The 17,928-nt window shown below is 43.1% G+C and overlaps 1 protein-coding gene across 2 annotated transcripts; it reads left to right on the forward strand.

The window, feature by feature from the left end:
• Positions 1-112: 112 nt before the first annotated feature.
• LOC111962770 (CCR4-NOT transcription complex subunit 4) lies at positions 113-16,487 on the forward strand. Of its 2 annotated transcripts, none has more exons than XM_023986081.2 (13): positions 113-368; positions 2,193-2,399; positions 2,839-3,036; positions 5,505-5,591; positions 7,305-7,406; positions 7,710-7,835; positions 8,241-8,368; positions 8,511-8,741; positions 11,068-11,125; positions 11,380-11,641; positions 12,182-12,736; positions 13,165-13,428; positions 13,878-16,487. In XM_023986081.2, exons 2-13 carry the CDS (start codon positions 2,226-2,228, stop codon positions 14,267-14,269), a joined length of 2,577 nt encoding a protein of 858 aa, XP_023841849.1. In that variant the 5' UTR covers positions 113-368; positions 2,193-2,225; the 3' UTR covers positions 14,270-16,487. The 2 variants fall into 2 exon arrangements, with proteins under 2 accessions (XP_023841849.1, XP_023841850.1); XM_023986082.2 differs by having other exon boundaries at positions 13,165-13,425.
• Positions 16,488-17,928: the final 1,441 nt, after the last annotated feature.

A 17,928-nucleotide genomic window follows, 5' to 3' on the forward strand; every position in this document is an offset into this window, starting at 1 on the left:
ATACTACTGTATTTCAAATGGCCTATCATAGGAATGTTGACTGAAAATACAATTAACTATATTTCCCACAATGCACTGTTGATAACATTCTGCGCCGCCGCAGTACGTACTGAATGCTTACTTCATTCACTCCTCCCTATTTTAATGCTAGCTAAAATGGTGGTTAGAGCGTATCTTCTTTACAGATAAAAAAAACAAAACAAGAAAAGGACAAAACATCTATCAAGCCTTTTGAATTATAGTCCAATAATAAGCCTAACATCATCTCAAGTGTCTATACAAATCTGGACAGTTCAGAGACATCAGCAATCCCCGCCCAATTTGGTGTGACTGTCCATTTGGAGTGGAATCCCTGTAATACGTACAGGGTAAGTAGCTAGCTAGTCGAAACTATTATTGTAACTGCTGATAATTTCGTGGTAACATAACATTTAGCTCCGTGGTGCATAAACGAATTTATACAGTTTCTGCCTCAATGCCATCCTTTTGCATTGACGCCTAGCTAGTTGTGGATTTAATGAAATGTCAATGGTTTACAGTGTCTGAGTCTGTTAGCTCGCAACCTAACGTTAGTAGGCCGCAGTCGCTAACTAACGAGCTAACTCTGAATGCCAGCCTAGATTCTGAAGTTAGCTTGTTTGCTAATGTTAGCCTTTTAGCATTTTCGTTGGTTAACAAGCTGTCACTTTGTATTCACACGACAGTGCCTGTCATGTGAACGTTGGGTTTTTACTCAAAGCAAAATGTCAAATGGACTGCATTTTACTCGTTGACTTGAGTCTTACTTATATTTTATTGTTTAGGCACCTGACCGGCTTTTTGCGAGCTTACTAACATATGTTATACTGCGAGCTAACACAGGAGAGAATCATTGCAAACCATTAGCAGCATGCTAACGTTAATTACCTAGCTATTTGGCTTCATAGTATCAGTCATCTGACAATTGCTGCTTATAGTACTTGTACACCTGCATCATTTATTGAGGGGACAGGGGCGTGAATGTTGGCTATGTCCGCTGTAGTTTAGCAACGGATTTAAATATGCGTTTGACCAATTGTATTGGAAAGTACCTAATGTTAGTTTGTTAACTAGTGTTACCCATGGAGCTAACGTTAGCTAGCATGTAGTCTAGCTAGTTTGTCAATGGCCGTTACTAACGTTAATCAGCTAGCTAGCTCACTGGTAGAGTGACTTCCAGTTTGCAATCTACTTCTATTAAAGACCAGCGCGAACTCCTTAACAAACCCCAATATTCAATAGGCCTGGTTTTAAATCAGTCTTTGATCTATTACAGTTGACAGCTACAAGAAGGTACGCCCTCCTACTGTCAAAACATCCCATAATGTGTTTGTGGCTGGCTGTCCTTTCCACAATCTGCTACTTTCGTATCAAGCTGTTGCCAATTGACCTGTAACACAGGCAAAAGTTGGTGATGATCCTCATAACATTCAGCTTAGACTACTAAAATATGAAGACACCAGTACCACTTGTTAAGTGAGCAGATCTGATTTAGGCCTAAGTTTTGCATTGTCACTAGTGTACTATTAATGTTCTCCACTATCCAGATTTCCAATCCAACCTTTTTTATGCGAGTAAAGTATGTCAGATAATGTCTCGACAGGCTTGATGGAAACAGCAGATTTGTTAAACTTTAAAAAAATGTCGACAAAACTAAATAATCTACAAGAGGTGATCTTTTTGTGTTGGTAAAATTAATTATGTGAGAAATGAAGGCGTTTATGTGCAAATATTGATATAACAGCCATATCAAACTAACTTGATGGGAACACATCTCTGGATGGAAAATGCGCACCTTTCTTTTTATGGGGATTTTTGAATATTTGCATGCAAATCTGTTGCCAATTGGATGGAAACCTATCATTTGTTGACCATTTATTTACCTACTTAGAAAATAGTCAAAATAGAGTTTGAAAAGCAGAATTACCTTTCCAGTCTATCCTATCTCATCTGCACATGAAAGTAAATGTCTATTTATTGCTGTACTTTTCGACAATGACTTCCTTTTTATCCATCTCATTGTTTCATGTGTGTGTGTATCGGTTTTATGTTGTCAATGTTTTTAATGTTTATTGTTGAATCCTGACTGCACAACACATTTCCCAATTGGGACAATAAAGATAATTTGATATCTTACTAAAGCTCCCATCCCATACTACGCTCCTCCCTCCCAGCCGTGACACCTGCTCCCTTCACCGTGACATAGGATGTCCCACAGCCCCGAGATGAAGGATGACTCTATGGAGTGCCCTTTGTGCATGGAGCCGCTGGAGATTGACGACGTCAACTTCTTCCCCTGCACCTGTGGCTACCAGATCTGTCGCTTCTGCTGGCACCGCATCCGCACAGACGAGAACGGCCTCTGCCCTGCCTGCAGAAAGGTACGTAATCTATCCTAACCCCTAGCCCTTCTGCTAGCACCGCATCCGCACAGACGAGAACGGCCTCTGCCCCGCCTGCAGAAAAAGGCTGGCTCGGTGGGGTTATGGAAGTGTGACCTACAGTCTTTTCAACCCTGTTCCTGGAGAGCTACCCTCCTGTAGGTTTTTGTTTCAATCCCAGTTGTAACTAACCTGATTCAGCTTATCAACCAGCTAATTATTATAATCGGGTGTGCTTGATTACGGTTGGAACGAAAACCTACAGGACAGTAGCTCTCCAGGAACAGGGTTGGAGAGTACTGATCTAGTATAATGTAATACTACTTTATTCATCCATCAGAGACAGAAGTGATTCTACTCAGCTCCTAACTCTCCCCAGAAGGATATACCTATAGTCTGTACAGGTGAGTTTACCTGTCTATCTGCTCCTACCATCCAGCCGTACCCGGAGGACCCTGCAGTGTACAAGCCCCTGTCACAGGAGGAGATCCAGAGGATAAAGAACGAGAAGAAGCAGAAACAGAACGAGAAGAAGCAGAAGGTGACAGAGAACAGGAAACACCTGGCCAGCGTCAGGGTGGTGCAGAGAAACCTGGTGTTTGTCGTCGGGCTCTCTCAAAGGCTCGCAGATCCAGAGGTGAGACACCTATGAGCTTACTACATTAATATACATTGAGTCTATATTAGATGTTCTTTCAATGACATAGACTGACCAGGTGAAAAGGATGATCCCGTATTGATGTCACTTGTTAAAACTGCCCCATGTAGATCATGGGGCAGCAGGTAGTGGTTAGAGCGTTGGGCCAGTAACCTAAAGGTTGCTAGATTGAATCCCCGAGCTGACAAGGTAAAAATCTGTCGTTCTGCCCCTAAACAAGGCAGTTAACCCACTGTTCCTAGGCCGTCATTGTAAATAAGAATTTGTTCTTAACTGACTTGCCTAGTTTAATAAATAAAATTAATGYCAGGAGACGGGTTAAATATTTTCAAAGCTTTGAGACAATTGAGACATGGATTGTGTATGTGTGCCATTCAGAAGGTGAAAGAGCATGACAAAGTGAAGTGCCTTTGAATGGGGTATGGTAGTAGGTGCCAGGCCAACTGGTTTGTGTCAAGAACTGCAATGCTGCTGAGTTTTTCACGCTCAACAGTTTCCTGTGTGTATAAAGAACAGTCCACCACCCAATGGACATCCAGCCAACACGACACAACTGTAGGAAGCATTGGAGTCAACATGGGCCAGTATTCCTGTGGAACGCTTTCAACACCTTGTAGAGTGTGTCCTGGTGAATTGAGGCTGTTCTGGGGGCAAAAGGGGAGGTGTTCCTAATGTTTGGTATACTCAGTGTAGATATACTATATCAGTATAGGCCAATCAATCAAATGTATTTATATAGCCCTTCTTACATCAGCTGATATCTCAAAGTGCTGTACAGAAACCCAGCCTAAAACCCCAAACAGCAAACAATGCAGGTGTAGAAGCACGTGGCTAGGAAAAACTCTCTAGAAAGGCCAGAACCTAGGAAGAAACCTAGAGAGGAACCAGGCTATGGGGGTTTGGCCAGTCCTCTTCTGGCTGTGCCGGGTGGAGATTATAACAGAACATGGCCAAGATGTTCAAATGTTCATAGATGACCAGCAGGGTCAAATAATAATAATCACAGTGGTTGTCGAGGGTGCAACAGGTCAGCACCTCAGGAGTAAATGTCAGTTGGATTTTCATAGCCGATCATTCAGAGTATCCTGATCTTTTTAGTTTTTGTTAAGGTGGCAAAATTCCAGGAAACTTTCCAGAAATTCCCAATTTCTCTGGAAATTGGGAATCCTACCACTAGGATTTTTGGAAAACCTGGGAAGTTTGTGAGTTTCCTGAATTTGGCATCCCTAGTTGAAGTACCCTTTTTGAGGATTTTCCTCTTGAAGCCTCATCGACTCAGAGGTGAGTCCATCATCAATAGTGTAGGAGACATCTAGGTAATTAGTTGTTTTTAGTATGTCCATATTTTCTCATCTGATTTCAGCTAATTGCCATAGGTTTCTTCTATAAGTAACGTGATATACTATCCCATCCCTTCTACAGTTAACCCATGCATACTTTTTTTTTTGCCTGGGAAATAGTTTTATCGTAGAGTATTTGACGTTCACAGATGCAGGTGGAGATCAAAAGCACTTAGCACATTGATTGGATTTTTTTTTAACACGTCGCGTTAAATCTACTGACGTCCCCGCTCCTCCACTTTGCTTCAGTCATTTTAAAGGGATACTGCGAGATTTCGAGACTTGGYGTTGTATTTCTCATAGAGATGTATAGAGGTCACAATTGTTGTATCTGTCCCATTATGGTGTCTGTGAGCCTGTGGGAAATGCCATTGAGACGGATACAAAGTTGCGATCTCTATACATCTCTATGCTACAATGGGACAGAAAATGAGGAAGTGGATCATCTATTTATTTTTTATGGTTATCACTAAAATGTATGAATTTATAAAATATTGATTACTATGTGTAGATTATTAGCATTAATAAATAACTACCCCAGCTTTACGGTAGTTAGATTTATTTTCCTGCTTTTGAGAGGAGCTGGCTACTGTACCGGGAGACTTCCAGCAATTGCGCTAAACTAACTTCAATCATCTCAACTGCACACAGAGACATAAAAATTGTATCCATGAGTTGTTCACTCCAACCCTGTTCCTGGAGAACTACCATCCTGTAGGTTTTCACTCTAACCCTGTTCCTGGAGAACTACCATCCTGTAGGTTTTCACTCTAACCCTGTTCCTGGAGAACTACGGTCCTGTAGGTTTTCACTCCAACCCTAGTCTAACACACCTGACTCTAATAATTAGTTGGTTGATAAGCTGAATCAGGTTAGTTATAATTGGGGTCTGAGTTAAAACCTGAAGGGGGGGGTTGCTCTCCAGGAACAGGGTCGGTGTGAACCTGCTTTAAGTGGTTGGACAAAGATATTCAGAATTTCATCTCACTATTCTGTTACTTGATCATATTTCTGGTTTACTGACCTAGCTATATTTGTTTTCCCTCAACTGTGTTTATGAAGCTTTGTTTGTGAAAAATGTCTCCATCTCTATTTATTTCTGCACAGGTTCTAAAAAGGCCAGAGTATTTTGGGAAGTTTGGGAAAATACACAAGGTGGTCATCAACAACAGCACATCATATGCAGGTTCACAGGTAAGAACTGGTTCTGTGTGGCTCACTTGGGTTGGCAACGGGGAACAGTCGTGGGTTCTATCGCCATAGGGATCACATACTAAAATATATACAGTACCAGTCAAAAGTTTAGAACACCTACTCATTTAAGGATTTTTCTTTATTTTTTACTATTTTCCACATTGTAAAATAATAGTGAAGACATCAAAACTATGAAATAACACACATGGAATCATGTAGTAACCAAAAAAGTATAAAACAAATCAAAATATATTTTGTATTCTTCAAAGTAGCCACCCTTTGCCTTGATGACAGCTTTGCACACTCTTGGCATTCTGTCAACCAGCTTGACCTGGAATGCTTTACCCACAGTCTTGAAAGGGGTTCCCACATATGCTGAGCACTTGTTGGCTGCTTTTCCTTGACTCTGCGGTCCAACTCATCCCGAACCATCTCAATTGGGTTGAGGTCGGGTGATTGTGGAGGCCAAGACATCTGATGCAGCACTCCATCACTCTCCTTCTTGGTCAAATAGCCCTTACACAGCCTGGAGGTGTGTTTTGTGTCATTGTCCTGTTGAAAAACAAATTATAGTCCCACTAAGAGCACACCAGATGGGATGGCGTATCGCTGCAGAATGCTGTGGTAGCCATGCTGGTTAGGTGTGCCTTGAATTCTAAATAAATCACTGACAGTGTCACCAGTAAAGCACCATCACATCTCCTCCTCCATGCTTCACGGTGGCAACCACACATGCGGAGATCATCCATTCACCTAATCTGCGTCTCACAAAGACACGGCGGTTGGAACCAAAAATCTACAATTTGGACTCATCAGACCAAAGGACAGATTTCTACCGGTCTTAAGTCCATTTCTTTTGTTTCTTGGGCCAAGCAAGTATCCTTCTTATTGGTGTCCTTTAGAAGTGGTTTATTTGCTGCAATTTCTGAGGCTGGTAACTCTAATGAACGTATCCTCTGCAGCAGAGGTAACTCTGGGTTTTCCTTTCCTGTGGTGGTCCTGATCAGGGCCAGTTTCATCATAGCGCTTGATGGTTTTTTGCGACTGCACTTGAAACGTTCAAAGTTCTTGAAGTTTTCAGAATTGACTGACCTTCATGTCTTAAAGTAATGATGGACTGTCCTTTCTCTATACTTATATGAGCTGCTCTTGGCATAATATGGACTTGGTCTTTTACCAAAGAGTGCTAACTTCTGTATACCACACCTACATTGTCACTCAACTGATTGGCTCAATGCATTAAGAAGGAAAGTCCACAAATTAACTTTTAAGGAACACCTGTTAATTGAAATGCATTCCAGGTGACTACCTCATGAAGCTGGTTGAGAGAGTGCCAAGAGTGTGCAAAGCGGTCATCAAGGTTACTTTGATGAATCGGAGATTTAACACTTTTGGTTACTACATGATTCGATATGTGTTATTAAATATTTTTGATATCTTCACTATTATTCTACAATGTAGAAAATATAAAGAAAAACGCTTGAATGGGTAGGTGTCCAAACTTTCGACTGGTACTGTACATACTCACTGTACTGTCAATTACTTTGGAGAAAAGTGTCAGATCATAAAAAGTGGGATTGAATTTAAAAGCAGGTGGGTTCCTCTCAAATGTAAATAGTCAGGTTGTTACACACACTACATCTCTAATAAAAAGCAGTGTGTTTTCTTACGACCTATTCTGAATATTATTATTATAACTTTTCTGATCCACAGGGTCCCAGTGCCAGTGCCTATGTCACCTATATCCGCTCTGAAGACGCCCTCAGAGCAATACAATGTGTAAACAATGTAGTGGTGGACGGCAGAACACTCAAGGTGACCGAAACAGACATTCAGGGCCAGTTTCTTGGACACAAATTAAACCAAATTCTGGATAACAATTCTCAATTGAGAAATTCCATTGAAGGTGCTTTTTAGTCCAGGACTATGCTTAATCTGTCTGGGAAACTGGTCCTAGACGTAACTGTTGACTTATTGTAAGGAACGTTATCAAATAAAGTACTGTCTTAAATGCTATATGACCTTTGTCTTATATGTAATAATATGATTTAAAGGGCAACAACTGAAGAGAACATTCATCAACACATTTTTCACTCATAATATTTTTTTTAAATGCAGGCTTCTTTAGGTACAACAAAATACTGCAGTTACTTCCTCAAAAGCATGCAGTGTCCCAAACCAGACTGTATGTATCTACATGAGCTGGGGGACGAGGCAGCTAGCTTTACTAAAGAGGAGATGCAGGTAAAAAAAWATATATATTCTTCCTGTGTGATTTGTTGGTGGGTGAATAGAGATGCCTAACAACTTTCTCTTGACTTCATGTAATGTTCTTGCCTGTGTGTATACCTTGTCCCAGGTTAGATCTGGTTCTTTATTTCCTCTTGGATGTTTTAGTATCTGCCTTTTCAACCATGTTCTTACTTCAAGTGACTTTGGACCTCAGCGTTAATGTTATTTGAAGCTAGCCTGGTCCCAGATCTGTTTATGCTGTATAGCTGATTCCTAATGTCGTTGTCATGCTAGATCTGGGTCTAGGTGGAAGCTGCGACACAGTTGAATTGAGTAGGTGTCTGTGGTGAACAGTGGGAGCGTTGTGTGTTATGATTCACTGCTTAAATTACTTAACGTTACTATGTTTGTCCTTAGGCCGGGAAACACCAAGAATACGAGCAGACACTACTCCAGGACCTCTACAAAATGAACCCCAGCTTTCTACAAACGTCAACGTGTGCAGGGGAAAAGTCAAAAAGCAGATCTTCAAATTCTACACAAAGGTATGTTTGGTATTTTGGCTCTCCCCTACAGCAAATATTTGCCCTGGAGGCTGTGGCACTAACCACTTGACCACCTGAGGCTTCTATCGATTTCGACCACACAACATCTCTTTATTGGATGTTTGTCCATCTATCACAACAGACCCAACAATGGCAAAGATGGGTGGCCGATTCTATCGCAGTACGGTGGCAAACTGGCCAATGGCCTGTCGGAGGACAGGAAGTCTCCTCCGCTGCTAGACTGCTGCCTGGACCCAGAGGGCATGACCTCCGATGGGTTAGGACTTGGCCTGGGGCTGGACACCGAGCTGGGGATGGGGTCTGGTCAGGGTGCTGCCCTGTCCCCCTTCTCCTCTAACTGTGACAGCAACAGGTAATATGGAACAGGGCTTCTCAAACTTTTTGGGTCATGGACCACTTTTGTGATAGCACCCCCTCATAATCAGAACATTACTCGAGTGCCATTTAAAAAAAATAGCCTACAAGGAATTTTACTATGACATCTGCATTACATGGCCAGACGAACCAATTCTCAGCCCAGAGGAAGGAACATTTTAAAAGGCCCGCATTTTGGCATCGGAGAGAAAATATTTCAGATTTAAAGCGAATTTTCCGTAATTCTACACTTTTTGGTCATGGGGCAGGTATTATTATAATTTTTTTCAGCTGTCAAGCTAATATCCTACAATTCTACACATTTTGCCATGAGGCAGAGAGAACTTCGCAGTTTTTAAAACTTAAATTACAGTGCAGTAAATAAAAATTGGGGGAGGAATAGTATTGAGTTGAAAAATGTATAATTGGAGTGCTGTGGATACCAATATGTCTGTGAGCCTCCGAGGCCCATGTTGCCCATGTATGTTGAACATAAATGATAGATTAATAATATTACACTTTTTAAATTTATTCCATGGATCCCTTGGCCAAAATTCTCTTTTGTAATATTCATTAAATAAATTGTGTGTGGGGATAGGTGGATGCATATAGATCGAGAGATCTGGCCACAGACCCCCTGCAGTACCTGGATCCCACTTTGAGAACCCCTGTGCCTTCAGAAAGTATTCATACCCCTTGACTTATTCCACATTTTTGTTGTGTTACAGCCTGAATTCAAAATGGATACTCCATTGTGACAATGAAAACAACATGTTTTTAGAAATTGGTGCAAATTTATTGAAAATAAAATGCATAAATATCTCATTTACTTAAGTATTCACACCCCTGAATCATCTTTGGCAGTGATTTACAGCTTTCTTGGTCAATCTCTAAGAGCTTTCCACACCTGGATTATACACTATTTGCCTATTTATTATTTTCAAAATTCTTCAAGCTCTGTCAAATTGGTTGTTGATCATTGCTAGACAACCATTTTCAGGTTTTGCCATGGATTTTCAGGTAGATTTAAATCAAAACTAACTCGGCCACTCAGGAACATTAGCTGTTTTCTTGGTAAGCAAATCCAGTGTAGATTTTGCCTTGTGTTTTAGGTTATTGTCTTGCTGAAAGGTGAATTCATCTCCCAGTGTTTCGTGGAAAGCAGACTGTACAAGGTTTTCCACTAGGATTTTGCCTGTGCTCATCTCCGTTCCGTTTTTTTTTTTTTTTTTTTTTATCCTGAAAAACTCCCCATTCCTTAACGATTACAAGCACAGCCATAACGTTATGCAGCCACCATGCTTGAAAATATGTAGCGGTACTCAGTAATGTGCTCTATTGGATTTGTCCCAAACGTAACACTTTCTGTTCAAGACAAAAACGGGAATTGCTTACCACATTTTTTGTTGTTGTTGCAGTATTACTTTAGTGCCTTATTGCAAACAGGATGCATGTTTTGGAATCTTATTTTTTCCTGTACAGCCTTCCTTTTCACTCTGTCATTTAGGTTAGTATTGAGGAGTAACTACAATGTATGTTGTGGATCCATCCTCAGTTTTCTGCTATCACAGCCATTAACCTCGTGGTGAAATCCCTGAAATTGAGGCATTGGAAAACCTCCCTGGTCTTTGTGGTTGAATCTGTTTGAAATTCACTGCTCAACTGAGGGACCTTACAGATAATTCTATGTGTCTACAGAAATTAGGTAGTCATTCAAAAATCATGTTAAACTCTATTGCACACAGAGTCGATGCACCTTATTATGTGACTTGTGAAGCACATTGTTACTCCTGAACTTATTTAAGCTTGCCATAACAGAGTTTGAATACTTATTGACTCAAGACATTTTAACTAAAATATTTTTTTATTAATTTGTAAAAACATTATTCCACTTTGATTATGGGTTATTGTATGTAGGCCAGTGACCCCCCCAAAAATCTACATTTGATCAATTTACAAAATGTGTAAAGTCATGGGTGAGACTACTTTCTGAATGCGCTGTAGAAGAATAAGACTTTATTAGTCCATTTTACAATGACAACAGAAATGTTGACATGTCACAGGCAATATATACTGCAGGGTTAAACCAAGCTTACTGAGAAGGCAGGCAGTACTATTCTGTACTGCATGGTTACACATTCACTATAGTTGCTGGAAATGTGCTGAAAAGGGCTGTGTGAACAGAGAATCCAAGCCAGCCTAGTTTGGTTCAGGTCAGAACAATAGAGTGAAAAGGTTATAACGCACAGGCCAAACTGGTCTCCTTTTGGTCCGTTTTAAATGCTGGTGGTGGGCCATGAAGATCATAGTCTGTTTCTCTTTAGTCCCAGCGACAAACCTCCGGAATCAATAAGTATGGTGAATGGAGAGACTTTACAACAGGTACGAAGACCTTTACTAATGACTTAATTTCACTTGTAGAAGTACAGAAATATGTTTTTTTAAATGTGTTTTCAAGATTTGTGTATAGATAATTACTATATTACATGAAGAACATATTGACGTTATTTAGGGAAATGATTGTTAAGTATATACAGAGTATACAGTTTCTTCTGAGCCATTTTCAAATATAGCTGATTATTTCTTACAAATGTTACATTGTCACAGACATTACCAATGTCCCCTCCCCTCTCCAGATGCCTAACAGTGAGTCCCCCTCCTCTCCTCCGGGGCTGACCAGACCCCCCAGCAGTCTGGTGGTTCCTATCAGTGTAGTGGACCTCACCGCCCGCTCGCCCTTCGAGGGGGCTGCTGCAGAGTCCCAGTCCTTGTTCTCAGACAACAGTAATTTCAGACAACCCAACCCCATCCCGTCTGGCCTGCCCCCCTTCCCTAACACACCTAGAGGGGGATCCGACTGGCCCATGACCCCTGAACCACAGAGCCTCTTCGCATCAGGTGGGTTGTGTGGGGTAGACACTGAGACACAAACACTGTTTAGTAGACGATTCTTCCTTTAACAGTGCAGTGTCGCCTCCCGGGTGGCGCAGTGGTCTAAGGCACTGCATCGCTGTGCCACCAGAGATTCTGGGTTCGAGCCCAGGCTCTGTCGCAGCCGGCCGTGACAGGGAGGTCTCATCGCGCACTAGCGACTCATGTGGCGGGCCGGGTGCAGTGCATGCTGTTCAGGTGTACGGTGTTTCCTCTGCCACATTGGTGCGGCTGGCTTCCGGGTTGGATGTGTATTGTGTCAAGAAGCAGTGCTGCTAGGTTGAGTTGTGTTTCGGAGGACGCATGGCTCTCGACCTTCGCCTCTCCCAAGTCCGTACAGGAGTTGCAGCGATGAGACAAGATTGTAACTACTACCAATTGGACACCACAAAATTGGGGATAAAAAAGGGTTAAAAAAATAAAAACTGTGCACTGTCTGCTCCACTGTGTTTCAGCTTTGAAACATAACCACTAGATAAGTTTTCCATGGTTCTCTCCCTTCCCCAGACACAATACCGGTCTCGTCCTCCACAGACTGGCAGGCTGCATTCGGCTTCGGCTCCTCATCCAAGACACAACAGCAGGACGACGACCTAGGCTTCGACCCCTTCGACATCACGCGGAAGGCCCTGGCTGACCTCATAGAGAAGGAGCTGTCAGTCCAGGACCAGCCCAGTCCGCTGGGGTCCCCCGGCCCCTTCAGCCTCCACCACCCCGGGTCACACCACGGCCTTCACGTGCCTCCCTCCAACCCCAACCATTTCCCCAGCAGCATTGGACCTCCACCCCGACTTTCTCAGCTCCACCAAAGGCAAATTTATAGTTCCTTTAGTTTCCCTGGTTCCCAGAGTCAGAGTAGCCATCATGGTGGAAGTCAGGCTGCCCAGGCCGCCACTGCCTCTCGGCATCCCTGGATGGACATGTCTCCCTCGGCACGCAGCAATAATCACCTCTCACACTTGAACCACTCGGCCAACGCTGGAGGGGGACGCGGAAACTTCCTGGACTTGAGCATGCCTCCTCAGCGCCACAGTACAGGGCTGGGAGGGATCCCCATATCAGGTAGGTTGTTATAAGACCCTGGCTCTGTCTTCTGGGAGTGTTGAGGTTAGGAGTCAGTTATGTCTTGTCTCAATTCAGGAAGTAAACAAAACTTGAAATTGGCATTTCAGTTTAAATCCTGAATGGACTGAATTGAAATTCAGTTTACCCCAAACCTGTTTGAGTCATGATTAATACAGTCTGTCCAGTATGACTGTAACAAGCATTGAATGTCAAAACATGTCATCGTTTTGCCTATTTCTTCCATGTTTCCTGCAAGGTCAAAATGACAAATTACATATAGATGTAGTTCTGTGTTTTGGCCACAAGATGGCAGTCCAAAGCCACCTGAAGATGTGGATTAATCAAAAATCTATATTAAATGAAGAAAATCAGCACTGCTTATTTTCTAATTTGTCCGTAATTAAATAAATATGTTCTCTCTCTAGAAAGCAGCTGTTCTATAGACGGCCTCAATGTGAAAGAATGGCAGGCTGGCCTGAGAGCTCTCCTCCCCAACATCAACATCAACTTCGGCGGTCTCCCCAACTCCTCCTCTTCCTCCTCCTCCTCCTCGTCCTCCAGTGTGAACCACATCGGGCGGCCCAACCACCTGGGGGGCCCAGGGGGGCTCCACGGGACAGGGGGACTATCACACAGCCTCAGCTGGGACGGTACGGCCAGCTGGATGGACCCAGCCATCATCACAGGTAGTGAGTAACCCCAGACGTATTTATTACACAGGTACAATACGATGATGATAATGACTTTATTCTGTCATGTATAACATGTAGATATCTAACAACTATTTACATTAACTTATTAAGATAGGTTTGAAAGTGTTATAAGCAGAGTTGGACATGTCATCTTTATTTAGCTAGGATACTCTACTCACCAACAATAGTCACTGTTCTCCAGGGAGATCTGTAGACAGCACTAAAGATACTAAATGGAAGTGCGTCTCCTACACCATGGTTTCTCCAACTGGTTCCGAGGGCTCCCTCTAGGTGCACGTTTTGGTTTTTGCCCTAATCAAAGGCTGATGATGAGTTGGGTATTTGAATCTGCTGTGTGGTGCTAGGGCAAAAACCAAAGCATGCAGAGTTTGGGAAACTCTGTCCTACAGTTCCCACTCACTCACCCATCTCTCTTCTCTCTTCAGGCATCCCAGCCTCGACAGGTAACAGTTTAGACCTTTTCCAAGAGGACCAGAACCCTCCCCACTGGCTCAAGTCCCTCCAGGCCCTGACAGAGATGGACGGCCCTGCCCTGCCTAGCTCCTCTCTCCCCCAGCAGCCCCAGAACCAGCATCACCAGTCCCTCCACAGCCACCACCACGGCCTCCTAGACCAGGCTGCCTCACACCCACACCTCCCCCTCCACCACAGAGCTGGCTCCGGCTGGGCCCCTTACCTTCCCAGCCTGGCCCAACCCACACAGGCCAACCCCAGCCAGTTTCACAGCCCTCCTCCAGGCTTCCAGACAGCCTTCAGACCCCCAGGCCAGAGCGCTACAGAGCTGCTAAACAGCACCACCGCTGGGGACCGACACTAAAGACAGATTACAACAGTGTCCCAACCCGATACAGATACAGTGTACACACACCAATCTGCAGATTATCAAATTATGAAAAATTATTAGCTAACAAAATAACAAGGCTGCTTTCTTTGTCCTTTCAACTTCTATCTTTTTTTTTTTTGAAAACTGACGGCCTGTTTGTTCCTTTGTTTTTTTTTCGTGGCACATGACATGCATTGCTAGGTACCCTCCCTTTTGGTCTGCTACCGACCAAGTCAATGCCTTACTGTGAGCTCCAGTAGTCAGGGGTGTGTTCAGTAGTAGTGAAACATTTTTAAACGGAAAGTGTTTCTTATTGGACAGATAGATCCATGTAGTCCCTGCCGGTTTCACTTCGTTTGGTGCATAATGAATATGACCCAGGTGAATTGTTTGGGATCAGACACTGCTGTGAGCTTCACTTGAGGTCCGTCCTTTATGATCTTGACGAGCACGAAGAACAGGAGCACTGCTAGGTTTGTTGACACCAAAGTCGATAACTACAAACGGCACAGGAAACAAGACTAACGTGGGTAATTTTATGAAGTTAACTCGTGATTAAATATGAAGTGGGTGAATGAAGTGAAGTCACGATTACTCTTTTGAGGATGAAGCAACAAAAGGAATGGAAAATCTGCTCTTAAAGCTTTGCCCCAAATACCCTCATCCTCCCCACTTTCAACAGAACAGGAGACCTGAATGAAACTTTACGCTCCCTCGCTGCAGAGAAACCCTGGAGTGGTTAACTTTGGGCATGTGAGAAAATGCCTCAGTTTAACAGTTTAAGAGGTACGGTTGAGAATCTTTAGAGAAGTATTGTTGAGGGACTTGTTGTAGTTGGTTCAGATGACATGAAATTCTGCAGACAGAGATGGGCAGACTAAGACGTTAGGAGGGGTGAGTTAAGGGCACAGGCAGGCTATACATGCTACGGTTGCCATGTTAGACACACGGTCACAATGGTGACGTTCCAGGCCGACTAGATTGTAGTAGTGCTGCACTCAATGCAGCAACCAATGATCGGCCTTTGAAGTCGGTGTCAGACTGCTATATCATATGTGGTTAGCTGAGAACTGATCAGCTATAGCTGATTTAACTGGTTAGCTGAGAACACCTATCCAGGCGTTGTGAGATCTGGCAGGCGACTGCAATGTAGTTTGCCTGGAACTGGCCGAACCAATGACTTGTCTCATGCAGGTCATTAAAACCAACGTTCTTCCCTTTGGGGTCAGGGGTCATGGTGCCCCATCCTGTAGTAGAGGGAAGATTCAGTTGAACCTCTGTATCAGAGGAAGTAGCACCACCTAACAGGAGGGCTGGCCGACAGGGGTTAAAGAGTCTCGCCACTGTTCTCGGGTCGGAAGAAGAATAGGCCAAGACTCGCGATACCAAACCTCGGCACGTTAAGTGCTAATTCTGGTGAAACAGAGCGGTTGGCGTCGAAGCTAGAACAAAGTACAATATTTAAAGACTGTTGGTAGGGAAGTTACAGGCTAATACTGGGACATCCTGAAATCCAGGATTTGGTCTTATACACAGTGCCACTGTGTGGCACCTCCAGTAGCTTAACCCTTATCAGGAGAACTACCAGAAAGCAGACAAAACAGAGAAATGAAGGGGTTGATGAAAAGGCTTCCAAGATATGCAGGTCAAAACTAATACTAATAAGGGTAGCCAATAGCGTTAAAAGTTTCCGCCTTGTTAGACCGTGAGGGCTTTCAACGAGGCCTTACCATGAATTAATGAGAGGCGCTTGAGTGATTGGCAAGGGAAATAGTGTCACAATGTTCTGATATGTATCTGTATAAAACGTGTGAGAATGGAAATAATGCAATGTGATATCGTAAAGTGCTACAAGACGAGCTGACAAACGACGGCTTGCAATTTAATCCAAGGAGCTCTCTGCCTTTCTCTGGGCCAAGAGAATTAATAACCTCTCCTCCCTTCACAGTCTCTTTCTTTTAGTCTTAACTCATGATCTCTCCATCTTTCTCTCTCTCGCTCTGTTCATCTCTCTCTCTTTCTCCTGCTGTCCCCTATTAAAAACAGTATTCACCAGAAACAAGAACTGATCCAGGAGAAACCAACATACTCAGTCGTACTACCGTGGTTTTAAACATGATGCTGAGTTAAACACTCAGTGAGGAGCTTAAAGGAATTGAACTGTCCTCTGCAGGTCTGGAAAAAGAAACCTTAAATAAAACGAAAAAACTCAGTGCTCCATTTGGCTCTTTTTGTTTCACAGATTCACACTTTGTCACGTTTCCTTGTCGTTAAAGTATTACATTGACTGTTCTTAACTGTCATAACATGTTGATACAACCAGTGTTAAAACTCGTAGGGTCTGTTTCCTGGACACGGATTAAATCCTATCCTGGACTAAAACCCTGTTTCAATGGAGAATGTTCATTGAGCATGCTTTCTACTCCAGCGCTAGACTTGTTCTGCGCCCGGGAAACAGACCCCTAATGTTTCTGATGTAACGTAAGCTTGATCTCCACAGTGCGAAGACCTGCATTTTAAGACCAGTAGAAAATTTGAATGATCTTAAATGTGACACCACAAAAACTCAAGTCAATGAATCGTTACTTAAATGTTAAAGAGAGATTTCAGGACTGTATTTTTACTTTCTCTCCACTAGGGGGCAGAGTGTCTTCACTCTCTGCTGAGGCTCTGCAACCCAAATTTAGGGTGTATCCCAAATGGCCCCCTATTCCCTATATAGTGCACTACTTTTGACCAGGGCTGGCACCCTATTCCCTATATAGTGCACTACTTTTGACCAGAGCCCTGTATTGTACTACAGAGGGAATAGGATGCAGTTTGAGACGGAGACCCTGTCTACCCGACAAAAGTTGGGAGAGCTCAGTGGGATGTTGACGCTCAGGTACTGAAGGTTATCTCTGAGTACATTGTGTCTTCGTTGTTTATCCCCTGTAAAACCCCTGTAATTGTTTTTAAATCTATCCCAACTGATATCAAATTGACATTGTCCTACATTGATTTATTGACTTTGAAAAGCTGGCAGGAGTATGTGGCCAACTAGATGGTGCTCTGAGAGGTAGGGGGTGTGTGTTCTTGCATACTGTATGCAGTCCTCACCCACCTCCTGTGCAGTGCAACCTGGCCCACGCAGCCAGCCAGCCTATGCAGTACTATGTAGATACCTGCAGCAGAATAGCAGTGTACTGCTATAGCTCACTGTCCTGTAGGACCTCTGACAGATTAAAGGTAACAGTGGGGGAACTGATCCTGTGACATCACTACTGTCCAGTTATGTACTGTGGAGACAGAATCACGGTGTGACTTCAACACCTCACGCTGGTAGAATAATGTTTACCTTTATAATTTAATGAATGTCTTTTGTATTAGTTACATAAGGGATAGTCAAGGATATGCTAATGCTTCATGACTTTATAAGAATCCAACACCGATTATTGTTTTACTTCCTGTCTTTCCTGTGAGATCTCACTCCATGCGTTAATTCATGTACTGCGGTGACAAAATTGTAATGTTAGGTTATTCTTCTTGCCTGTGGGTGTTTGATGAATGTCTCTACTGTTCATGAATTAGTTTAATCCAAAGCAAGGTTAAAATGGCATGAATCCAACATTGTCCCTGTTACCTGTGGTCTTCCCAGTGTGATTTATCGAACC

This window comes from Salvelinus sp. IW2-2015, linkage group LG4q.1:29 (genome assembly GCF_002910315.2).
Source record: "Salvelinus sp. IW2-2015 linkage group LG4q.1:29, ASM291031v2, whole genome shotgun sequence".
Classification (NCBI taxonomy): domain Eukaryota; kingdom Metazoa; phylum Chordata; class Actinopteri; order Salmoniformes; family Salmonidae; genus Salvelinus; species Salvelinus sp. IW2-2015.